Raw genomic sequence first — 26,980 nt, 5'->3', positions numbered from 1 at the left:
TAGTGAAGTTATAATGATACTATCAGGGAATATCTCAATATTCAATTCGGCTCAGATTCTTCTATGGAACAGTAGATAGATAAAGGTAATAACTGAACCATTGTGGAAATACTGTTGTTCTACTTCCCTTTGAAAGAGAAAAGACAGAAAGACAGTTGAACTAATACATTGTGGATAGAGCAGTGAATTCACACACCTATCCTAGAAAACAATTTGAAAATTTTTTAAAGTTATTAAAATTTCTATATCCTTTGACTAAAAGATCTCACTATTAAGCATATGATCTAATGAGGCCAAAATTATACTGCATATATCTTATTCGTACACAGTTGTTTGCATGTCCTCCATTAGACTGAGCTCCTTGATAATGGGGACTCTTTTTTGCCTTTCTTGTAACCCCAGCATAGTCCCTGGTACACAGTAGGTGCTTAATGAATTCTTGAGTATTTGACATACACCACAATATTCATAACAGTATTTTTTGTAGTAACAAAAAAATTGAAAACAAAATAGATGCCAGTTGATTGGGAAACAGCTAAACAATTAATTGTAGTATATGAATACAATGGAATATTACCACATTGTAGGTAATGGTAAATATAATTGAGAGGGGCATCAAATTTCTGTAAACTGTGTAGTGAAGTAAGTTGAAGAACCAGAATAAAAACATGCCCCAACAACTACAACAATACAAACTGAAGTACCAAAAAAATGAAAATTGAACCTTGTGTAATTATAATGGCCAAGAAGCTTGGCCAGGAAGAAGACCTAAGAAAATGCACCTCCCTGTCTTCTTTGCAGGAGGAGTGAGGGTGTCTATAGGAATGAAATATTGTATATGCCATTAGACTTTACTGTTGTGCTTGGCTGGTTTTGTTGTAATATTTTTTCTTCTTTTTTTGTTATAAGAGTAAAGGGCATGAAAACTATATAGATTCAGAAATAAAGGTATATAAAAATAACATATTTCAATAACCATTTTTTTTAATAAAAGGCATCCCCACCCACAAACCTGGTTGATCAAGAGCCTGACCCTTGGTTGATGTGAAGCCACAATACATGAATTGCCAATTCCAGAACCAGTCTTTATCAGGACTAAAACAATTTTAAAAGAAACAATGCCCAGATAAAATATATATAAAGTCAACCTGGAATTCCCAGACTAAAAGCTTGGCAGAATACAATCTACAGAAGATCCTCATAGGTATCTTCCTCCCTTCCACAATAAATTAGGAAGGTTCTTAAAGAAAATATATAAGTGTTCTATAATGTCTTTTCTGTAGCTATTTAATTTTTCTAGGTAGAAAAGAATCAAATGTTTTCAAGGCTGACAGAATGAAATAGAGATATACTAGAACAAAGAACAATTCTCCATATATCTGTGCCTTGGGAAAGTAAAAGGTGATAATGACAGACATCTATTCTGCAATTTGAACACATATACATTGAAAACTAGATGCAGAGTATTTGGGGGAAGAGGATTGGGAGTAGGAAATGGGGCTTCCTCTTTTGATGTTGCATTTTGCTTTGAGAAACTGACGACAATGTTGTATGTTATTCCTTCCCTCTCCCCTTTTGGCTTGCTCAGAAGATATTTGCCCTCTTCATCTTCCTGCCACCTCCCCTCCCCAAGTTATCATATTTTTTGAAGGTTTAGTGCAGGGGTGGGAACGTGCGGCCTTAAGGTGGGGGATCCTTACTAAAAGGATTTGTTCTGTGAAGCTGAGATTCAGTCAAAGAGTTGTACTTGAGGACCTAGGAGCCATATGTAGGCCACAGGTTCCCCACTCCTGGTTTAGAGGCTCAGAAAATCTCTTTTTTTTCCCTTTTTCTAACTGAAAGGTCCAATGGAAGTTAGCAAGAATTGTCCAACTGGAAGAGGTTGCAGGAAGACTTACATACTAACACATTGCTGGTAGAATTATGAATTGGTCCAACTATTCTGGAAAACAATTTGGAATTATATATGAAAAGTCACTCAAGTGTTCATACCTTTTGACCCCCCCCAAACCCTCTGCTCTCTCTCTCTCTCTCTCTCTCTCTCTCTCTCTACCACAAATATGTCAAAGACAGAAAGAAAAACCCCTAAATATGACAAAATATTCAAAGCAGTACTTTCATGTTGTAGCAAAGAACAAGAAAAAAAAATAGGTGCTCACTGATTGGGGAATAGCTAAAAAAAATTATGCTACCTTTAATGTAATGATATTATTATACCATAAGAAACAATGAATTAGAAGAATTCATAGAAACATGGAAAGATTTAAAAGGAAAGCAGTGCACTAGAAGGGGGAAAAATGAGCCAACAGGACTCTGGAAAATGAGTCTATTGCTTTGTCTAAGTTGTTTGCAAGTTGTAGCCTCCATTTCAAGCTAGTCTCATGAACCTGAGCCTTGTTTATTTTCTGTCTGTCTTCTCTGCAAGTGTTATGTGTGCATATGACATTTAGCTTTTAAAAGTAGGGTCCTATTGCTAATTTCTTGGTTAAGTTACTTCCCATTTTGAAGAACATCAATTTGCATATGTGTGAGCCAAAATGTCCCCAACATGGTCAAATGCATATTTCAATTCTGTATGCTTGATAAATGTATACTATTGTTTTGAAAGAAAGATAATCTGTGGGAATCTGTTTGTTGGGTACAATTTGCCAAGATGCGCTATCACCAAAGCTTGAAGACCTCAAGCCTGTGATGCTTAGAATGTGTGAAATAAACACATAGACATGAGAGCTATCAACAAGAGTCACCCTCGGCACATTCTCTTTTAACAGATGACCTCACTTTCAGGCTGGCTGAGAAAGCTGGTAGGCCATAGCAACAAAGTTCTGGACCCAGTGAATACACACAGATGGAGTTAACCTCAATTGTGAGTTTCTTCATGTATCCTTCAAACTCCTTCTATACCTCTCCTTAGTTCCAGTCTCTGAGGTGGAGATGGTCCCCACTCCTTGCCAAAGCTAGCCTCTCTACTTAAATATGCAGTTAATCTCATCTCCTCCACCTTCTTTCAGGTACTTTCCCAATCAATGTCCCCCATTCTCTCTTTAATCTTCAATCTTTATCTCCTCTTGTTACTGAAATATGCCTAAGCGTCCCTCATTCTTTTAAATTCTATTTATTTTATTTTAAACTTACAAAATAAAACAAGCATTTCAGTAACATAGTGGAATAATAAAAAAAGATTGCACATGAAATTACAAATCTATTATGTAAAATTTGCTATTCCTTTTAAATACATAATAAATTTATCATGTAAGTTTTTCCCCTTCCTCCTCCCATTCTTAAAAAAAAAATTATATCTTTACCTTTCCACTCCCTCAAGCCAATTTCTTATATCTTTGAGTTCTTTCACTACCAAACACCCAAAGAGTTTATTCTCTGACAATTCCTCAACAACCCAATCACTTTTCCAACACTTGCCATCTAACTTCTTCTGCCTTTCTATAGAAACTGCTACCTCAAAGGTTACTAACAATTCTTTAAAATGCTAAATCCAGTGATCTGTTCTCTGCACTCGTTCAACTAGACCCCTCTGCAGCCACTGATACTGTTATCTTTCACCTGCCTCCTGGATATAGTTTCCTGTCTTGGTTTCTTTGACACCACTCTTTCATTATCTTCTTAGTATCCTTTTTCTGTATGTCCTTTTCCCAACATTTAAATATCCCCTAAGGCTCTGTGCCAAGGGCTCTCTTCTCTACAATCTCTCTTAGAAATTTCTAACCATTACCATGGATGAATGATTGTTCCTCTGAAAATAACCCCCAAATCTACATTTCTAGCCCTAATCACTCTCCTGAACTCCAAACCTGCATTAGCAACTTTCTCTTAAACAACTGAAACTCAATATTCTGGATCTGGTCATTTTTCTCTCCTAGATCCAACTGTCTTCAAAATATTTTCATTTCTGTTGAGAGTGACACTATCTTTCCAGTCAGATTTACAACCACAGAGTTAATATTAATTATTTCCCCCCACCCCCACCCCAAATCCAATCAGCTGCCAAGTCCTTTTAATGTTTCTCCACATCAGTGCTTATATCCCATCCCCATCCTCTTTTGACTCATTGGTTACCACACTAGTGTTAAATCGTCTTATCATATCCAGACTACTATACTGTGTTCCTAATTGTTCTCCCAGGGTCTAGCCCAGGAGTGGGGAAACTATGGCCTTGAGGCCACGTGTGGCCTTCTAGGTGTTTGGGTGGGGCCTTTTGACCGAGTCCAAGTTTTACAGAATAAATCTTTTTATTAAGGGAATTTGTTCTGTGAAGTTTGGATTCAGTCAAAGGGCCAAACTTGAGGATCTAGAGTTCCACATGTGGCCTTGAGGCTGCAGGTTTCCCAGCCTCTTTGCCCTCCCAATCTATCCGCCACAGAGTGGTTAGAACAATTTTCCACTTAAATCCAATTCACTTGCATGTCATGGCATCACCTTCCTGATGTCATGGTCTTCTTCAAGAACGAAGCACAAACAGCAGCAGCAAGAATCATCTTCCACAGGCACAGGACTGACCATAATTCTGCCCACTCCCTCCCTCAAAAACCTTCAGTGCTCCCATATGGGTTCTAGGGTAAAATACAAACTTCTCAGCCCAACATTTAAAGCCTTTTTCAGTTTCACTCTAACCTACCTTTCCAACCCAATTTCATATTATTCTTTTTCATGCACACTGCATTCCTGTCAAGCTAGACTCTGAGAGGATTTGAAGTTGACATTCCATCTCTTAACCCTATGTTCTCCTGAATCTAGAACTAATGGTCTTTCCTCCCATTCACCTTTAAGAATGCTCACCTCAAGGCTCAAGCATTGGCTTTGACTCTATGAAGCCTCTTAATCCAACCAATTGTTGGTACTTGCTTCTTCTTCAAAGTACATTCTATTTACCTAGTAATCAATACCCTCTCCCACCCCAACTCCGAAGGAGAAGGAAAGTAGATTCCTTCTAGCTGAAAACTGTTTCATTTTTGCTTTGTATCTCTGGTACCTTCCACACAGTGGATGCTTAATGAATACTTGTTGCATTCATATCTGGTCCCTCTTTCCATCATCTGTAAAAGGAGGGCCTTGGAGTAGATTATCTACTATAGATCTACCACCCTACAGTGTATGGATCCGTAAGTTCTATATGCATATGGACAATAATAAGATCTTACCCCTACTAGCCCTTTTTTGGGCACATGTTTTCTCCCTTATTCCCCATGTTATTCTAGAAGTCTCCTGGCCTTCTAGAAGTTCCAACTAAAATCCTGCCTTCTCTCAGAAGTTTTTACAGATCCCCCTTAATTCTAAGGTCTTCCCCCAATGATTATCTACAATTTATCATACTATTACATATATAATGCATATATGTATACACACATATATGCACATATATACACCCATTGTATATATGTGTGTGTGTGTGTATATATATAGAGAGAGATAGATATAGATATAGATATAGATATATATATATAGATAGATATATAGTTGTTTTCATGTTACCTCTCTTAATAACATTTCAAGATCCTTCAGAGCAGGGACTGTCTTTTGCCTTTCTTTGTATCCCCAGGACTTAGAAAAGTGCCAGGCATGTAGTAGGTACTCAATGAAAATTGACCAATAGCCCAATGCCACCCCTACACACCTTTACTTTCTGGTTAAGCTCCAAACATTGCTCTGTTTCTTTTAGCAGACTTTTCTAAAATTCCCTTTGGAGATTAGTCCATAGGAAAACTCTTTTTTTTAAAAAAAAAAGAAGTTTGTGTCAGTAACCTTTACTATCTTTGCTAAATTCCCTTAAAGACATCAGTTTATTATAATCATGAGGTCTGTATTTAGAATACACACGTGAGTGCTAGGGTTACTTTAGGAAGTATTCTTGGAAAATAGTAAAAGTACTTGCCTCTATATTCAGTATCACCTTTGGAACCCCATGGACTTCACTGATTAGGGACACTGTGCTGCATTCTGGACATGCGGTCCCCTGGTGTCACTGTGTAGTTCCCTTGCTGACAATCCACAGGCAGGGGCTACAGATGCTTTTGAACGAGATGGCTAACTTCCATAGGAGATATTTAGTATTGTACCTGGGGTTGTTACCACTAGCATAATTAGGGGCAAAAGGTAACGTGACATACTGGACTAAGAGTCAGCTAGCCTGGTGTTCAAGTTCCCTTTTTGATACTAATTAGGAGGCCAGGAGTCACCTAACTACTTTGAATCTGTTTTCTTATCTGTAAAATGGGTACTCATAGTATCTATTTCAAAGGCTGTTTTACTTCAAAGGACAATACATGTAAAGCCTCAGGCAACTCTCTAAGGTCATAAATGACAGAAAGGTTGCAATGTGTTGGTGGAAGGAATTTCTACACAGAGTTGCATATTTAAGTATGTGGCAAAAGAAACCCACAATAGGGGAGGGAGGAAAGGCTGAGGAAGTTCAGCATTTTTTTTAATGGCACATATACAATATTTACTTTGGAAAATATAACAGTCTTTAAAAAGACAAAACATTTTATTGAGTTAAACTTACCCACTGGCAGCCTCAAGCCTTAGAACTTTCATCTTAAAGCATTTTGTAGGTAACACTCAATAAAAGCTTCCTATACGCAAGGGACAGCAATGCAATAGTTCCTGCCCAAAGGAGCCTACATTCTCCTGGGTGGACATGATTCAACATTCATGGAGGTAAGTAATATGTGCAAAGTAATTTCATGACATGAAAGTTTCTTAGAGGATGCAGCTATACTGAAGCATCCAGAGGTACAGTAGATAAAACACTAGGTCTGAAGTCTAAAAGACCCAAGTTCAATCTGGCCTCAGATACCTCCAAGCTGTGTGGCCCTAGGCAAATCATTTAACCTCTTATATGCATCTGTTTCCTCAACTGGGCATAATAACAACACCGAAGTTTCCAGGTTGTAGAGAATCAAATGAGATAATCTTTACAAGGAGATTAGTATAGTGCTTGGCACATAGTATGCACTTAATAAAATGCTTTTACTCTAGGTCGCCTAGGAGGTGGTACCTGAGCTGTGCTTTGAAGAAAACTAGGGGTCCTATGAGGCAGAGATATAGAAGGAATTCTTTCCAAACCTGAAGTAAGTAAAGTCTGTAAGTCTGTTAGTAGGAATCTGGGAAATGGCAGAGTAGGTTAACAGATAGAGATGTTAAATCACCAGCCCACTTCAAATTACTAATTACTTTCTACAAATTACTTTCTAAAAGGAGTGGGGAAAAAAAAAGATAAATCAAGGAGTTACATTTGTTCAAGGACTTACAGATTCTTCTTTAGAATCTGGAAATTTGAGATCAGTTAGTTAAGCAAAATGACATGCTTACACATCAGATTACAAGTCACCAATTGCACCAAGAAGCTGGAAAATTGTCGAGTAAGTTATGAGAATGTTAACCTGACAGCTCTTTCATCATTCCTCCAAACCTGGTAGACGGAACACAGTACAGTGTAGACCAGAAACTCTTAGGAGGTATGAGAAAGGGGCACAATTGATAGGACAAATGTTTAGTGAACACCTACTATGTGCAAGGCCTTGGTGTAGTGAATCAATAGCTAGACTCTGTGTTAGGAAGATCAGATGACTTGGGTTCAAGTACCACTAGACACTTTGTTGGTCTGACCCTCGGCAAGTCAATTAACCTCTTGGTCTTTCCAGGTACCGCCCTAAAGACTAGATCCAAGGGTGGGGAACCTGTAGCCTCAAAGCTACATGTGGCCCTCTAGGTCCTTAAGTGTAGACCTTTCAGTGAAGGGTCTCATTTGAGGACCTAGAGGGCCCCACGTGGCCTTGACGTCACAGGTTCCTTACTCCTGAACTATGTACAAATAAGTTATTACAGGGTGAATTAGGGTTAAACTCTGAGGGAAGACACTAGGATTAAGGAAGACTAAGGAAGGATTCTTCCAGAAAGTAGGACTTTAGCTGAGACTTGAGGGAAGGCCAGGAAGATTAGGAAGCAGAGATGAGGAGGGGGCGCATTCCACACATGGGAGGGAGCTGTGAAATCCCTCAGTCAAGAAATGGGGTATCTTGAGTGGGGAGAAGCAGGGAAGCCAGGGCTATTGGAAAGCAGAGTACACAGAGGGGAATGAGGCAGAATAAGATTAGAATGGTGGGAAGGTGCCAGGTTATAGAGGACTTTGAAAGCTAAAGAGAGGATTTTATATTTGATTCTGGAGATTATAGGAAGCTGTTAAAGTTTAACGGAATGGGATGGGGAGAGGAAGCGATATGATCAGAGCTGTGCTTTAGGAAGATCAATCTGATAGTTGAGTAGAGGACGGAATGGAGAGGAGAGAGACTTGAGGCACAGAAACCAATTAGCAGGCTAAAGCAATGGTATAGGCAAAAGGTGAAGAGGGACTGCACCAGGGAAGTGTCAGAAGAGGGAAGGGATGAAACAACAGGAACTTGACCACTGATTGGATAAGGAAGGTGAGAGTGAGGAGTCAAGTTTGATACCCAGGTTGTAAGCTTCGGTGATGGGAGAATGGTGGAGGGGGAACTCAACAGTAATATAAAAGTTAGGAAAGTGAAAGAGTTTATGGGGCAAAGATAATGAATTCAGTTTTTGGACACACTGAGTTTAAGATGATAGGACATCCAGCCTGATATGTCTAAATGGCAGCTGGAGATGCAAGACTGGAGGCCGGAAGAGAGTTTAAGATTGGAAAAGCAGATACGAGTCATCTGTCCAAAGATGTAATTGAAACAATGGGAGCTAATGAGATCACCTAGTGACTTAGGATGGAAGGAGAAGACAGGAGGGCCTAGGACCTTGGGGGATGCCTTAGGTTAGCAGGAGTGACATGGAATGAGTTCTGCTCAGTTTCCTTTTCGGGATCCTTACCTTCCGCTTCATAACTCCTTGCATGGATGTTCCCCAAGGTGGTGTCTTAGACTCTTTTTCCCTCTCTCCTCTCTGTCTGTCTGTCTCTCTCTATCCGTCTCTCTCTGTCTGTCTGCCTCTGTCTGTTAGCCTCTGTCTGTTTGCCTCTGTCTGTCTGTCTGCCTCTGTCTGTCTGTCTGCCTCTCCCTGTCTCTGTCTGCCTGTCTCTCCCTGTCTCTGCCTGCCTGTCTCTCCCTGTCTCTCCTCTCCCAATGTTATAGCTTCAGCTATCGTGTCTGTGCAAGTGGTTCTCTTGTCTATCTCTTTAGCTTCCAGACCTATATTATTGCCTAACGTATTCAAACCCAGCATGTTCAAAAGAGAGTTTCTTTTGTCTTCCAAATCTGCTTCTCCTTATGGCACCACGATTTTCTCAATCATACTACCATTTCCCCTACTTGAAAGGCTGGTGTTTCTTTAACCTTTCATAACCAGTGACCAGTCTCCCTTATGCATAAACTTAGTCATGTCACTCCTCAATTTAAAACTCTTCGGTGGCTACCTATCGCTCCCTCCTTGACTGGCACTCAAGGCAGTCCTTGAAGCAGCCCACCTTGCCTTTTACACACACACTACACTCTGGCCAGACTTTTCTCACTGGTTGCTGAAATGGTTGTATAGTGAAGGCCAAACCTCAGTAAAACTCTAGTTTTGTCATAAGAAACTGTAACTATAATCTTATCAATAATTCATTTTATTATAACTTCCCTTTTACCATAAACTCCTTATGGAAATAGCAGAAGTGGACGGCTGATGGGTGGAGAACAGCCACATCCAATCTTTAACATACCTTCTGCCAGTTCAGAAAAAGAAAGTAAAAGCAGAAATATAGTCATTTATAATTGGTAAGGCAGGGATGGGAAGTGATCTTATGAGTCACTCCCTTCAAACCGTCATGAAATGCAGCAGTTCACAGTCAATACTGTTCCTTTAAATCAAACTCCTAACCCTTTCCCTACCAAAGATGTGTAAGTACCCGTCATATAGATTAAGATGCCAAAATTATCAGCCATGTTGCCAAAATTTCAAGTTTTCCTTAAAGTGGTGTCTCTGGACTTCTGAGGGTCATATTACCAAAGAGACGCCATCGAGCTCCTTGGCAAGCACTTTAGGGGGCAGACAGGTCCGGCAAATTGAAGTGTTTAGAGTTGTGGGAAGGTTTCACTTGTCACTTTATAGGCAAGCCAACCAAGAGAAACAACCCCAGAATACTTTGCATAAGCGAAGAAGACCTGGCTAAATAGGGAGCAGGCAGGGCAGAATAAGTAGTAAGATTCAACCAAGTAAGGGAAAAATATATACTAGAGATGATATAACAATAAGCAAGAGAAACCAAGGGCTTCTGCCTCCTTCCTTCACTTCTGTGCCCGCCCCACCCTGAAACCGCACCTGGGTTCCTCTCCCGCACCCACCTGTGCCCTACTTCTTTACCCACAAGAGCAAACGTTTTTAATCAACATACAGGCTTCCTCCTTCCTCAAACTCCCCTGGGGGACAAGGTTCTCAAAAAAAAAAAAAAAAAGCTATACACCCTACCCCATCCAGCCCAAAGCCACAGAGCTATCGAACAAGCTGAGAAACACTGCAGCTCCCTAGCATCCCCATCCACCCCTAGCAGAAGCAGCATCTAGTAGCAGCAACATTCCCCAGTTCTGGCGCGGTGAAGGTCCGAGACAGATGTTCAGGGTTACCTGTGAAGTCAGGGGACACCCATTCCACTAAGAACCAGACGACCAGGAGAAATAGCAAACAGACGTGAGGGTGGCCCCTAGTTGGGGTCACCAGGCGCGTTCCCATCCTCACTTGCTGGAGCAACTCGCCCAGCAAGACACTCAGGGAAGCTACAACACCCACACCCACACCTCTAGTATACCCCCTCCCCCCAGTTCTTTTAGCATTTCCCTCTGTGCTTTGGCTCCACCCCAGCCCTGCAACCTTTGGCCAATCAGTCTCCTCCTCTACCGGGAGTTGAGAAGGGGAGAGATACCGGGGATAGTGAAAGTTTGTTACGAGTCAAGGAGGCCCATCAGGGCTTGAAGGGAGGCGGAGAAAGCCCTCACCTGGAGTGATGAGCGATGCTGGCCAAAGCGCAGGTTTCAGCAGGTTGTCTTTTAATTTTCCTGGGCTTTTCTTTTTTCTTACTCTTTCAAAGCACGAGCACACACATAAGCATGCCCAGCCTTTTATGTTTGCTGGTTTGGAAACAGTAGGTTTGCAATAAGTAAATACAAAGTAATGATACATGGACGTGGGGTGGGATGGGGTCTCTCCAGCAGCTTGACTCGCCTCTCGTAGGTGCCCCTTGAACCGCCGCCCCTCAAACTTCAGTCTATCCTTTCCACGATAGTTAGGTGGGAAAGTAACCCAACTCCTAATCGGAGGGGAATGCCAAGGCAAGAATGACTCACCCACTATCACGCTGCCGCGGCCAAGCAAAGCAAGTGAACCTGATCGACCCACGCTCTGGAACCACGCTCCTATTACTTTAAATCGCTTCTGAGAAGCTGACTGTGGCCTAAAGAAGTTAGGTGATAGTGTGGAATGCGGCGTCGTGGAGTTAGTGGTAAAGGAATTTAGAGTAGAGTTTATTTAATGGCGCTAGGGAGACCTTAAGGCATAAAATCATTGTGTCCATTCTTCATGATTGCAAGGAACATTTTCTTCTCCGAGAATGTCCAGCCAGAGAAGAAGCATAGAACTGATTTCTGATACTCTGCCTCTAAGGGCAGAACCATCACTATAAGTGGGGACGGTCATGAACAAAAGACACAAGCAAAGTTGTATGAGAATTTCATTCCATAAAACTTTAGCGCCTGATGACAGTTCAAGGTTGTATTTTGGTGGTGTGGAAGGTAGAAAGACGCAAACAAAACCTCCCTGTCCCCTGGGAGTTGATGGTCTAGTAAGGGAGACAAGGCATTTTCTGTCTCTTCAATTCAGTTAAATTTAACAAGTTATTTATTACAGACCCATGCGCAAAGAACCCCAATATATAGATATTGATAGACATAGATGTGTGTGTTATGATATATATACATATATATATAGACAAATAGACACATATATTACACACATATTATACACACACAAAAATGAAGGGGAGGCTTTTTCTTGATTTTCATGTACATACTGATCTATGCAAATGTTATATCCCCTAGCAGAAATACACTCCTCTAAACAAGAATGGTTTAATTTTTGTCTTTATATCCTCAGCTTCTAAAATAGATACTTAACAAGAATATGTTGAATTGGATGAAAACACATACACACACAGTCCCAGTCTTCAGGGAATTTACAATGTAATAGGATAAGAAATGTATTCTTATAATGCACTTTAGAATATAAGGACATAGGAGATAGCAAACAGAGATGAGAGATTTGGGGAGAAATTTCTTAATAGGAAGATCTGGGAATCCCTATTCCAACAGTAGCTCTGAAATGGAAAGAGAAATTAATTTAATTTAACAAAACATTCTACCTTGAGTTTCAGGGGTAACCCTTTGGAGCTGCACTCCTAATATAGTTCCTGAGCCCCTACTGGTGCACTAACCATTAAAAATCAGCGACAGATACAATTACCTCTTAAAGGCATTTGCTAAGATGATGCTGAAAAATATTCCCCCCATTAAGTCTGGGCACATTTATCCACAAATACAGAGTGTCCATGAGAAAAGTGGCCTTAAACTTACAGCACAGAGGCATCTGTATAGGAATTTATTGTGGCATGGTTGTGTGTGTGTGTGTGTGTGTGTGTGTGTGTGTGATCAACAAACAATAAGTACAATGGAATATTATATCCTTTATATCTTTCAGTTAATTGTGAAAGTAAAGATGGAGTCAATTGTTGACTCTCATTTCTCTTCTTATTCCTTTCTATTTCCTTCATAAAATAGGCCCTCAATTCATATATGGATGGCTGTAATAAAGACTTTGTGTAAATGGAAGAATAAGCATATATGGCCCCAAATTTTTAATGTTCATGTTCTCTCAAGAATCTTTTTTCAGATTCAAGAAGATCTGAGATTCTTCCCTCCCCCCATGCCTTTAGTGCCTTCCCCTTCCTCAGATACCTTGAAAATTACCCCCTTGATGTTTTCATGATTGCATAACCTTTAGCAAAAATCTCCTTTTTACATTTGGTCTAACTTGGCTGTTTTTCCAGTCTTGGTTCTGATTAGTGCCATTCCATTATATCTTGGATGTCAGAATTTTATCAGCAGCAATTTTTTTGGTATTTTATAAAATAATATTTTACTTTTCACAATTATATATAAAGATAAATTTTTACATTCTTTTTTCATTAAATTTTTTTCTGAACTTAAAACACCAAAAAAGTACCTATCTACATATATATAGCAGAACACAAAAAGAGGGTTATATAGGAAACCATAAATCTACTTTTCATAACACTTGGATTTATTTTTAAAGTATGTAATGCATTCCACTTAGTTTCAAACTGTCATGCTCGTCTGTACTTCCTTCCGACTTTGCTTCTGTTCTCCACTGTACAGTTTAAAAAATATAACTTAATTTAAAAAATTTTTTGAGGCCCAAATTTTCTCCCTCCCTCTTTTACACCTCCTGCCAGACAGTAAGCAATTTAATATAGGTTATACATGTACAATCATGCAAAGCATATTTCCATACTGGTCATGTTATGAAAGAAGACACAGACAAAAAGAAAAAAAAAACACAAAAAAGAACCTGAAAAAATAGTATGCTTCGATCTGCCTTCAGACTCCATCAGTTCTTCCTCTGGATATGGACAGCATTTTTCATCATGGGTTCTTTGAAACTGTCTTAGATCATTGTATTGCTTATAAGAGCTATGTCATTCACTATTGATCATAGTACAATACTGCTGTTACTGTGTATAATGTTCTTCTGGTTCTGCTCCCTTCACTTTGCATCAGTACAAATAAGTCCAGGTTTTTCTGAAATCAACCTGCTTGTCATTTCTCATAATACAATAATATTCCACAACAACCATATACCACATCTTGTTCAGCCAGTCCTCAATTGATGGGCATCCCCTCAGTTTCCAATTTTTGCCACACAAAAAGAGCGGCTATAAATATTTTTGTACAAATAGGTATTCCCTCTCCCCACCTTTTTATCTCTTTGGGATACAGATCTAGGAGTGGTATTATATCAGCAGCATTCATTACAATTTTTTTTCCTTAGTTATTGGTTTCCTTTCTTATCATACCTCCATTTACTTGTTTCTGTGAAAGCTTTTAAATTTTTTATGTAGTTCAAATTGCCTGCAATTTCTTTTACTATATTGTTTGTCCCTTGCTTTGTTAAGAATATTTTTGTAATGTAATATTTTACATTATTGCACATGTATAACCTATATCAGATTGCTTGCCATCTTGGGAAGGGGGGAGGAGAGAGAGAAAGGGAAAAAAATTTGGAATTTAAAATCTTACAAAAATGAATGTTGAAAATTGTCTTTACATGTCATTGGAAAAAATAAAACTATTTAAAAAAATAATTCTCCCTTTAGCCATAACTGTAAAAGATATTTTTCCATTCTTCTCTAATTTCAAAAAATGATCTAGAATTTTATATGTAGATTGTTTCCATTTAGAACTTATGGTGAAATAGAGCCTACATTACTGATCTAGTCCTGTTTTCTGCAAAATTGCTTTCTAGTTTTCTCAGCAGTTCTTATCAAATAGATAGTCCTTCCCAAATTAATTCATAATTCATTTATAAAAAATTGGGTTACTGATTTTGATTAATTTTGATTCTTGCTTGCATAGTCTTGTCCACTAAGCTATTTTAAAAACTTCCAATTAATTTTGATTATTATTGTTTTATTATATACTTTGAAGTCTATAAGTTTTTGCCCATCAATTCCTGCTTTTTTCTTTATTTACCTTTAGATTCTAGATCTTTTGTTCTTCCAGATTAATTTTCTTATTTGTCTTGTTCTATAAAGTAGTATCTTGGAAGCAATGTTATAGAACTAAATCTGTAAATTAATTCATATAGTATCATTTTTATTATATTGTTGTTGCCCTATCAGGAATAACGAATAGTCTTCCAATTTTTAAAGTCCTACTTTGAAAGTATATTACCAAATTGTATTTATATAATTCTTGAGTGTGTTTTGTTAGGTTGACACCCAGATGCTTGTGCATTTTGTAGTTTTGTTCACATAAAATTTCATTTTTAATAATTTTCTCTGTTATTGTCATATAGGAATGCTAATTATTATGGATTTCCTTGGTACCCTTTGATGTTTCTAAGGCTATTTATTTCAATTAGTTTCTTTGCTAATTCTCTTGGGTTTTCTAAGTAAACCCTCACGTCCTCTGCAAATAGAGATAATTTTGACACTTCTATTGATTATCAAAATGCTTAGTAGTTGCCTGATCAGATAATCAGTTAGTACCAAATTTCCTAATCTACACTAGTCTCATTCTTTATTCCATCCAAGAGAAGGCCTGGTCACTATAAGACTAGGCTATAGACTTGGCTGGGTGAAGTACTGCATGAATCTCTTTGCTTCCAAACATCCTGCCAGACACTCCTTCCTGACATGCCCTCCACAAGTTAGTAATGAAGACCTTTGCTGGTCCCAACTTGCTGACCCCCATGTGATCACTGTGACAATAATGACATCATAGTGAGTAAATGAAGATCCAGAACAAATTAAGGTATACGAATGTAGTGGAATAATAATATTCCAGATGTTCTTGGCAAAGATACTGGAGTGGATACTAGAAGGAAGGAAGGAGTTGGACTGAAAAAGGAAGACAGGGATCGAGGCACTGAACTAACGGAAAAAGAATGGAGAATGTTCTGGGAATCAGTAGTTAATAGCTACAAGAATATAGTTGTTCACCATTGTCTGAGTCTTTGTGACCTCCATTTAGAGTTTTCTTGGCAGAGATACTGGAGTGGTTTGCCATTTCCTTCTCCAGCTCATTTTAGAGATGAAGAAACCCGAGGCAAACAAGGTTAAATGACCTGCCCAGGGTCACACAGCTAGTAAATGTCTAAGGGTGGATTTGAACTCAAGTCGTCCTGACTCCAGGCCTGGCACTCTATCCACTGCAGTAACTAGCTGCCCTATCCATGGTTACATGAGAGATATTCTCTGTGTCTCCTCACCTCCTCATCTTCTTTCTCATGCTGACTTTCTTCCTTTACCATCCCATCCCCTGTCCCCATACTGTCTGCCTCTGTACCCCTTTTGCTGCTTATCTCTGTACTTTCTGTGTTGTTTTCCTCCTTGCCCTCTGTGGTAACTAAAGTGTTATTGCTGCCCTGCTTTCCACTGCCAGTCATGGTCTTTCCTTTCCCAAAGAACTGGGCATGCCTGCCCCCATTTTATAAATGTCAAAATTTCACTAATTATTAATTCAAGGGATATTTAATTCAAAGATTTAATCAAGAATAAAAGTACAAGAACAATAGCTTATTTCCTTTTTTTAAAAAAAGCAGGGGGGCCGAGTTCAGAGGCTGTGCCACCTATCCTCAGCTGGAGGAGGGGCCTTCTGGAGACCCCACAGGGGTTGGAGAGAAGAGCTGCCCCCAAGTCACGAGAGAAGGGAACAGCCTCCCAGACAGGGCGGGGATTTCAAGGCACCTGCAGTGCAAACTGTGCCAGAAATGGGGCTGGGGGGAGGGCTGGAACAAGCTGGGCTTCAATCAAGGAACCGCTGACAGGCCTTCTTCCAGCGACAGGCCGTGCACCACATGTCCCGGCTCTCCATCCCATACACCTTCCGGCACTTCTTGGCTTCACCCCAAGGCTTCCTTATGCCTGTGCTGGGTTTTCCCACCCCCCCCCCCCCCCCCCCCCGCCCAACACCAACTCTTCCCTATCCCATCTCAGTTTCTGGGAAGAGTGAGCTCAAACTTAGTTCAGTCTCTACGTAGCATTGGTGCCATCAAGCTGACATCCAAAGTTGGCATTATTGCTAGATAAGCTCTTATCCTAGCTACTGCTGGGCTGGTTTCTAAACGTCACTCCTGAAAATTATTCCTTATTCTTCAGGGTGTCAGTGTTCAGCTGGACTCTACGATGTTGCATTCTCTTCATCTAAAATAGAAAAGAACAGACAGTGAGGCAAGCAGAGAACCTTGATGTGTACAACAGGCTCCAGAGAGGAGAAGGTGCAAGTCCTTTTCCCTTATAGTGTTGTCTCTCACTACACTGTCTTTTCTTTCCATTCCTCTAGGATACCAGGTTCACAACCTTTGAGTCTTCACTGACTCTTCATTCTCTCATTCCCTATATCTAATTAGTTGCCAAGTCTTATTAATTCTATCTCTATAATATCTCTTACATCTGTTTCCTCTCCATTCATGTGACCACCACACTAGGTCAGGCTCCCATCACTTCTCATGTAGATCATTGAAATATCCTCCTAATTGTTCTTCCTGCTTCTAGTCTCTCTTCTTTTCATTCCACCCTCCACACAGCTACTAAATTGATTTTCTTAAAGCATAGATCTGACCACATCACTCTCCTGTTCAAGAAGTCCTAGTACTTCCTTATTGCCTCTAAGATAAAAATATAAGCTCCTCTGTTTGGCATTTAAAGCCCTTTATAACCAGGATATAATATACCTTTAATATTTATTTTTAAATATTTGAAGATTTAAAGATTTATTTACATCTTTAAAAATATTTTAAAATCTTTATTTGAATGTAAATTTAAAAGCTTATTTAAAGGTTTATTTTCTCTTTCTCTTTTTCCTCCACTCTGTTTTTTTTTAGCCAAACTGATTGAATCCCAACAAAAATATCTCTGTACCCGACATTCCATTTCCCACCTCTGTGTCTTTACAAAGCTGCTCCTTATGCCTATAATGTTCTTTCTTTTCACGTCTACTTCTTTTGATCCCTAGATCCTTTCACAGCGAAGTTCAGGTGTTCTTGTAGGGCTGGCTTAATTCTGACTATCTTATTTCATTTCATAATCTCTGATTCGTGGTTGATATGCTTCTTTCCACATGAATATATTTGCTAGTTAGGATTTTTATAACTGTAAGGACCACCTTTCCTTTGTGAATGTAAATACATTGATATTGGTTGTCAGAAAATGTATATATGTACATACATATTAGTTATTACCTGCTGCTGGCCCACCTACTAGACATAAAATACTCTGATAAATAAAATATTGAACAAAAGTCTCTGTGCAAATGTTAACCTGTATATTGAATCTAAAGCATACTGCACATACTTAATCTGATGCCAAATCTTGCCATTTTTACCTTCATAACATCTCTCAAATTTGACCCAATCTCTCTCCTTATTACTTTAGTTCAAGCACTCATCATTTCTCACCTAGATTATTGAAATAGTCTAGACATTAGGCAGACAAACAATAAACACATAGATTCACACACACAAAGACAGAGAGGTCTGTGGACATTGGAAAGGGGTCTGGACAAGAGGTGCTATGCAAAGCATACCAATACCAAGGGAGAGATCTTGCCCATGGGCAAAGAGTTCTCAGGGTACTGCAGTGAAAATGGGTGCCATCTGGCAACTCTGCTACCGAAAACTCAGTTCTGAAGCATAGAGTCAGGGCAGATGAAGAAAGGGACTTATGCCCAGAGTTGGTGTTCCAGGGTAAAGAATGGTCACAGGTCCTAAATAGTGCACTGAGAGAAGAGCACATATAGAAGCAAGTGGCAGCAATACAACTCAGAGACCCTGGGAGCAGAGAGAGTCTTCACTTGCAGCATCCAGCCCAATATGAAACCTAAAGATAAATGACTAGAGCTGGAATCCTAGACTAAAGAGGAAACTATTGGTTGGCTGAAAGGGACTGAGTCCAGAAGCTCTACTGTTGCTCAGGCCCAAACCCAGGTTAGGACCTTGCGGAGTTCAGACGAGGGGAGCAGCAATCAGATTTTGCTCTGGAACAGACACTTTGGGTACTGAAAGCTTGAAAGCCTCAAACCTGAGCTGTCCCTGAGATCCTGGAATAACAATATTCAATACCTCCAAGAAATCAGCAACAGCACTAGCCCAAACCTTTCCTCCAGGGTGCACAGGGCCTGACCCTAACATAAAATGTGAAGTCAGGAAGTAAGTTGGAAGAATAAACAAACAAAAGAGGATATCACCATAAAGAACTATTATGGTGATGTTGATGGTGTAACAGAATGCTGAAGAAGAGATCGACTCCAAATTATCTGCAAGCAAAGCCTCAAAGAGAAACACAGTTGGGCACGAATTCAACAGAATTTTTGGAAGAGATGAAGCAAGAGTTTAGAAAAAGGTGTTTTTTTTAATAAATAATATGAGAGTGCTAGAGGAAAAAAATGAACAAAGAAATAGAGCTATAGAAGAAAGAATGGAAAGAGAATAAACAGCTTAGGCAAACCTTGCCCAATAAACAAATTACCCCAAAATTAGAATGGACCAAATAGAAGCGAATGACTACATGAGACAAGAAATAGTAAAACAAATTCGAATGACTAAAAAAATAGAAAATGTATGTGGTCACACAGCAAAAACAACTGAGTTGGAAAACAGATTGAAAAGAAAAAAATTATGAATCATTGGATTACCTGAACATCATTACAAAAAAAGAGCTAAGATATCATATTTCAACAAGTCTTTAAAGAAAACTGTGTAGATCTCTTAAAAACAAAAGGCAAAATAGAAACAGACTGCCTGTTACCTCTGGAATGAAACTCCCAAATGAAAACTCCCAGAAACATTATTAGTAAAAAATCCAGAGCCTCCAGATCAAAGGAAAAAATACTATAAATAACCAGAAAGAATTCAAGTTCTGAGGAAGAAGTTAGGATCACACAGGATTTAGCAACTACCACTGAATAGAGTAGAAAGCTTGAAATACAATATTCCAGCAGACAAAGAATACAGGCCTTTAGCCAAGAATAACTTACCCGGTCAAACTGAGAATAATCCTATGGGGGAAATAGACCTTTCATGAAATAAAGTACTTCTAAGCATTCTTGATGAAAAGACTAGTCTCCACCCCACCCAACTGTTGCTTTGGACTAGCCTAAAGAATAAAGGAGGGACCCTTGGCTTTAATAATGCAGAACTTCATTGGATTTCAGTCTAGTTTTGTGCAAAATGTGCAAAATTAGCCATTCAGCTAACAGCACTTGAATGAGTGGAAATAGGAAGTTTGTTTAGTTGTTTGACACTTTGTGATCCCATTTGGGATTTTCTTGGCAAAGATACTGAAGTGGTTTACCATTTCTTTCTCCAGCTGATTTTACAAATGAGAAAACTGAGTCAAAAAGGGTTAAGTGACTTGCTTAGGGTCATGCAGTTAAGTAAGTGTCTGAGGAAGTTAGGTGTTTATCTGTTGATCTCATAGATCTAGCAGAGATAGGATAGCTAAGTGTTTATTAATAGCAAATCACATTGGTATGTACATTGACAGGCACCCAGGAAATGAAATGAGGATATTAAACACTTCTATTTCTCCAAAGAGGACTTCAGCAATGACCCCCTTTTCTCTTTTTTGGTTATTTCAAAGCCTGAGAGGAAGAAATAGCAAGTGGTTTCCCAAAATCAATAAACTGGAATGCTCAAAGAATCTTGGAGATAAAGGCTCGCTTTTCTCCTTAGAAGAGAAAGTTGAAAGATCAGGAATTGATCCTCAAAAATTTGACCAACTATTGCATTAAGTTCTATTTGCATTGCATCAATGAATGAATACTGGCAAAAATATTTGTTTTCTTGTCTTTTTATGTGTACATATGTTTAAATAGGGCAGCTAGTTGGCACAGTGGATACAGTGCCAGGCCTGGAGTCAGAAAGACTCATCTTTCTGAATTAAAATCAGGTCTCAGACACTTAGCAGCTGTGTGACCTTGGGAAGTCATTTAACCCTGTTTGCTTCATTTTCCTCATCTGTAAAATGATCTGGAGAAGGAAATGGCAGACCACTCCAATATCTTTGCCAAGAAAACCCCAGATGGGGTCACAAAGAATCAATCACAACTGAACGGCAACAAACAAATGTTTAAATATGACAAGCCTATTCATCCCCTAATAAAATTGGAGTTAGTTTAAAAATCAAGAATAATTTTTAAATAAAAAGCCCTTAAATTATTTGATTGGAATTGGAGCACAATTTTAGTAAAATTATTTTGTTTAATCCTCCCCTCCCCAACTTTGCTCTTTTTGATATGAAAACCAAGACATTGGGCTTGGAATGAAAATAACAAAAAATACCTTTTTTCTCTTGTACCTGGGAATGGTGACATTGACAAGATATATTTGTCATGACAACCCCCCAAAATAACACATTTAAAAAGACAAATTTTCAAATTATAAAAGCGATACAATTGAGTTTATATTATTATGTTATATACTAAATTCTACAGTGAAGTTTCTCTCAATTACTATCACTATGGAGGGTTAAAATGGGAATTAAAGAATCTGAATATTTGCAACCAGCTAGAATTTCTAGGGTTTTTTTTTCTTAACCAAGGCTCTATTTCTTCTGTTAACCCAGGGTGTCTCTGTTATTAGTGGTGTGGAGATAGAGGGGTTCAGTTCATTCAGTCCTTATACTGACTTTACTCACGTGAGTATCTTTAACTCAGGCTGACATCTCAGAAGAGCCAAGTTCTTTTTATTGTTTTGTCTTATTTCAGAAGAGAACTCTGGTAATATGTGTTTTATTTTGATCATTATTATTTTCAAGTTATCGGTTTCATGCTGGCCCAATTGAGTTAATAATAATCTTACTAACAATTGCACATATATATTACTCATATAAAATATCTTGTCTGGCTGACTCATTTTACTGTTCTTTGCTGTTGCTGGAACTGGTATTTGTATCACGAGTTATTTCTTTAAGTCTGAGTTAGCTTTTTAATGAAGTAAAGCACCTCCACCCCCATTTCCTGACCACCATGAGAGCACTACCAGAGGTAGAGAGATTTCTAATGACTTTCATTCCTACTCTCATAGATGCTGTAATCCTGAGCCATCTTATTGGGATATGAATATGTGTACCTGCTGTGTCAGGAATTAATTTAATTTCGGCAAAAAGTACAAGAAACCTTGGAAAGTTAGAAAATAGATTTATTCCGACTCATACCAGCTTAAAGTTTTCTGCTAGCTCTTTTATGTGCACTAGAAAAATATCATGAATTGTCAGCCTTGAAATAAAAAAAGACATGACCTTATATTTTAATGGAAATTCATGTGTCCTATGAAAAAATAATTAGAAAATTGCCTTTCGGATTCTAAAGTTTCAGATTAATCGCGATTAAAGACTACATAAACTTTATAAATATATACATCAGAATATAGGATTGCCCACTTGAACAATTTCCTCACCAACCAAGGATCTATGGTTATCTTAGCTCCCTCACTCTGACTCAAATGGGATCAAGGAAAACTTGTAGTAGTTTAATTGGGTCCTAACTTAATTCGGTCCTTCTAGAAACTCATTTGAACAAGTTAATAATCAGTGCCACTTTGGAGAATATTATTATATGAGCATATCTCAAAAACAAAACAGTTGCATTGACCAAGTTGGGTCCCTGAATGAAGATAGGCTACCCAGTTCCCCTATTGCAGCAAAAATCTGAAATTTACACTAGATTGAAAAATGGTCAAGAAATCCAATGAGAAACTACAGTAAATTACTTCTCCTATGCCCCCCAACTGAACAAAAAGAAAGTCAGAAGCCCATAAACAATAGGAGTTGGGGTCTTCAGCAAAAGCAATGTAGGCAAACAGACCTCTACCTTCCTGCACAAACAGAGAAGGGCCAGAGTGCACAGCTTACAGAGCTCTCTGTCAGGAGGCTGCACTGAGAAAGCTCGAGGGTGTTTTCAAATTTTCATTGAATGCTGTTGGAAACTCAAAGAGAAACAGTAATCATCATATGAATGACGTCTACCAGAGAGACGCCTTAAGGCTTCAAGGTTTCTAGCACCCTGTTCTGAAATATAAATCTGGATAAAGATCCAGAGCTCTGAATCTCCAAGATCTTGTGTGGAGAGGGACTATGCCATGCTAACTAGAAAGAAAAGGTCAGTGCGGGGATCCAGGTGACCCTCAAGGAGACCAAGCAGGGCCAACCACCTCACCCAAAGGTACAGTAGGAGATGGACCCTGGTCCTAGCACAACATCCCAATTCAGATACTAAACCTAGAGAGATATGTAAACTAAGGAAGATACCAGGCATTTTCAAAAAGTATCACAAGTCTAGAGATCTCCCAAAAGGAGAACAACTTTATAACAACTGAAAACAGAAACTTAAAGGGAAAAAATAGATTTTTCAACAAAGACCATGAATACCTAGACAAAATGAAGCAAGAGATAAAAAAAATGAAATAAAAACTCTGGGAGAAAGAGTTGAAAAAAAAAAGCTTAGAAGAGACAGTAGTAAACCTTATCCAAGTAACAGACTCCCTCAAAGCCAGAATAATAAACAGAAATCAATGACTCGATGTAGCAAGAAATATTATAACATTATAAGACTGAAAATAGGAGAAAATATAAGATATCTGACACCAAGAATAGAGCAAAGGCTTGGGAAACAAGTAAAGGAGAGATATTTTAAGAATCAATGGATTGACTCCCTAAAAATTATGATTAAAAAAAGTTGGACACTACATTTCAAGAACACATAAATGAAAACTCCCCAATTATATTAGAACCAAAAGGTAAAGTGGATTCAGAAAAAAAATCCATTGGTCACCTCCTGAAAGAAATCCTGAAAGAGAAAAGACTTAGGAATGACATAGCCAACATCTTATCTCCATAGCTTCTATGATTTATGTAAATTGAAGTAAAAATACTGCAAGTATCCAGAAATAAGCAGTTCAAAAACTAAGGAATCTTAGTCAGGCAGACAGAAGTTCTGACAACTTCTACTAAAATTCAGAAGTGATATTGTAATTCAGTATTCCAAAAGGCAAAAGATATAGGCTAACAAGTATCTTACCCTGCAAAGTTGAGTACAATCCTATAAAGTAAAAAAAAAGAAGACCTTTAATGGAACAGAGGTTGTTGCTGTTCAGTTGTTTCTGTTGTGTCTAACTCTTCATGACCCCATTTGGGGTTTTCTTGGCAAAGATACTGGAGTGGTTTGCATTTCCTTCTCCAGCTCTTTTTACAGATGAGGAATTTGAGGTAAACAGGGTTAAGTGACTTGCCCAGGGTCACACTGCTAGTAAGGGTCTGAGGTCAGATTTGAACTCAGGAAGACAATTCATATTCCATGATCTTTCCAAGGCAATTTCATTCCACATCATCAAAACTTTCTGGAAGCAGGTTCCTCAGGATTTCTGCATGATGATATGACAGAAGAGAAACTGCACAATAACCAGACCCCATAATGTAATGACAAATGGACAAAGGAAGGTTAAATACACACACAGAATTTGGTGTAGAAATACAGCAAACTCATCAGAAATACAAGTGAAAATAGGGGTAGAAGGGAACATAATATTGGGGAGGAAGAGTTGCAAGTAAAAAGAAAATCCTGATCCAGAGGATTTTCTTCCTAAAAAGCAAATCAAAGAACTAGAATTTAAGGGGTTACCCAATGGGGAATAACTGAAAAATTGTGATATATGATATAATGGTATATTATTGTATAATAAGAAATAACAAAAGAGAGAATTTCAGAGAATCCTGGGTGGTATGAACTGATATAGAGCAAAGTGCCTAGAACCAAGATAACAACATTGTAAAGAAAAGCAACTTTGAAAGACTTAAGAACTCTGATGAATGCTATGTTCAACCATCTAGAAGATCTATGATGAAAAATGGTACCCTACTCCTGACATAGAGTTATGGACTCAAGGTACAGAAAGAACCATATTCTTTTGGACATGTCCACCATGTGAATTTGTTTCTCTTGACCATGCTTATTTGTTATAAGCATTGTTTGTTTGTTTGTTTGTGTTTGTTTTTTAATTGCTGGACCAGTTTAGTAATACTGACACTTCACCTAAAAGGGCCAATGAAACATTTTTAAATGCACAGAAGAAAACAGAAGGATGTTTGGGAGGAAGCACAGACAATGACAGTTTTGAAAGTAATGTGTTGAATTTGCACACACACATATCTGTTTTAAATATACATTAAAAAATATATGTAACATATTTATATATAAATACATATTTAAAATGTCTATATGTAAATATACCTATGTATAATATTTATATATTTAAATAGGTCTGCTAGGTGGCACCATGGATAGGGTGCCGGGCCTGAAGTCAGGAAGTCTCCTCTTTGTGAGTTCAAATCTGGCCTTAGACACTTGCTAGCTGTGTGACCCTGAGTCAGTCACTTAACCCTGTATGGGATTATGTCTCAGTTTCCTCATCTATATAATGAGTTGGAGAAGGAAATGGTAAACCATTGTAGTATCTTTGCCAAGAAAACCATGAAGAGTAAGACACAACTGAAAAAAGAATGAGCAAACATACATTATACAAATATATATATATATTTGAAAATATATACATTTTAAAACCAAATGGCATGAAGAGATATTCATGTGATATCCAGTCTTCTTTTTCTGTTCTAGACAGAACTGGTGACGTCTTTCAAAAGGTCTGAGTCAGTCTTGGCCTACTCTCTTTGGCCATTCTGTCTTCAGCTATATTATGGCAGAATCAGTTTGACTCCTTCAAGAGTCAAACCAGAATTAATTCCCTTACTGCATTGTCTCTCATCCGACCCCAGCCTTTTAAAAGATACCACAAGTTCTAACTATAGAGCCAATTGAAAAAGTCCTCTCTCAACCACATGGTTAGCAGACAGTAACCAGTTAACAATGCCAGTGGAAATGTGTGTATGTTTGTGTGTTCAAAATTTTAAAAAATTTAAAAGAAAAAAGAAAACAAAGTAGTTCATAAAACTAAGAATAGTTGGAATAAAACAAAAATGTGAAATTGGGTACTCGTGCAATGTTTAAAAATAATTATGGCACTGATACCAATATTTAGCTATTATTACTGATTGTTAACATGCTTGTGTCCTACCAGGGAGCACTGTTGGATACTCCCTTCTTGGTATCAAATCCCTAGAGTACAAAGAAACATATATAATACAAATAGGAAGAAGTGGAATCCTGACCAGAGATACCCACGTTGTACCCCAAGGTAGCTGTGGGCATGTGCAGATCCTAGTGAGAGCACAAGTCCCATTTTTCTTCCCAAGGGCAACTTCACCTTACCGCACCCTCCCTAAGGACAGGGAAGAGTTCTCATAACTATACAAAGGTAACCCAAGCCTAAGTAACTTGGGGAACAAGTTTATTCCTCTTAATAAATCCTTCTTAGTTCTAGTGCCTTCCTCCTGTTAATTATTTTCTGTTTATCTTGTATGCAGCTTGCTTTGTATATATCTGTTTATATGTTGTCTCCCCATTAGATAGCAAGCTCCCTGAAGGTGAAGACTCTCTTTTGCCTCTTTTTGTATTCCCAGCATTCAGCACAGGACCTGGCACATAGTAGGTGCTTAATAAATGTTTATCAATCGATTGCATTGGCAATAGGATCACCACTATATATTGAAACCATGCACATAATACTAAGTCATTTGTTAAAGCCCAAGGAAGGAACAAAAACACCTCTTCTCTTTCATAATCAATGCCACTTAAATCTTCCTTTCTTGAAACTCAACATAAGAGAGAACCCCAGAAGAATAGGAATCCTGATTTTGTTACTATTTGTAGAGATTTTTATTTTTGTGTTATCTTTAGTATTACCGTGCTTGAACATGCTCTCTCTTCTGAATTAAACACTGTTGGAATTATTAAACAAAGACTAAGATATCGTATATACTGTATATAAAGTCTAAAAAGGCTGGGCAGCTAGTGGAGAGCCAGGAGTGATAAAGAACATCACAACATGTTTAATCTCCCTTTGATGGTAAGCAGTGGCAAAACTTCATTCTTGATGCCCATTCTCCTTACTAGTGCTCCAATATATTTTGATATTTTCTCCTACTAGGTATAAACCTTACAATACTAGCCAAAAAGGAAGGAAAAAGAAAGAAGGGAAGGGAGGGAGAGGGGAAGGGAGGGGAGGAAGAAAAAATCATAATTTGGGGCAGCTAGGTGGCACAGTGGATAGAGCACCGGCCCTG

General features: G+C 38.4%; 1 protein-coding gene across 6 annotated transcripts in view; it reads right to left on the bottom strand.

Annotated features, from left to right (window-relative positions):
• Window positions 1-10,745, bottom strand: part of LOC114045604 (lymphocyte antigen 75-like) — a 183,742-nt gene extending 172,997 nt beyond the window's left edge. For all 6 annotated transcript variants that reach the window (XR_003569404.1, XR_003569405.1, XM_027865682.1 and 3 more), the window contains exon 1: window positions 10,584-10,745. Coding sequence is in view for 4 of the 6 variants with exons in the window: in XM_027865682.1 (XP_027721483.1) it covers window positions 10,584-10,689 (106 nt within the window). In the remaining 2 variants the exon portion in view is untranslated. The remainder of the gene's footprint in view (window positions 1-10,583) is intronic.
• Window positions 10,746-26,980: the final 16,235 nt, after the last annotated feature.

Source organism: Vombatus ursinus, unplaced genomic scaffold (assembly GCF_900497805.2).
Source record: "Vombatus ursinus unplaced genomic scaffold, bare-nosed wombat genome assembly UNPS02014779.1, whole genome shotgun sequence".
NCBI classification, from domain to species: domain Eukaryota; kingdom Metazoa; phylum Chordata; class Mammalia; order Diprotodontia; family Vombatidae; genus Vombatus; species Vombatus ursinus.
The sequence above is the reverse complement of the archived record's forward strand: the minus strand, read 5'-3'. Positions and strand labels throughout refer to the sequence as shown.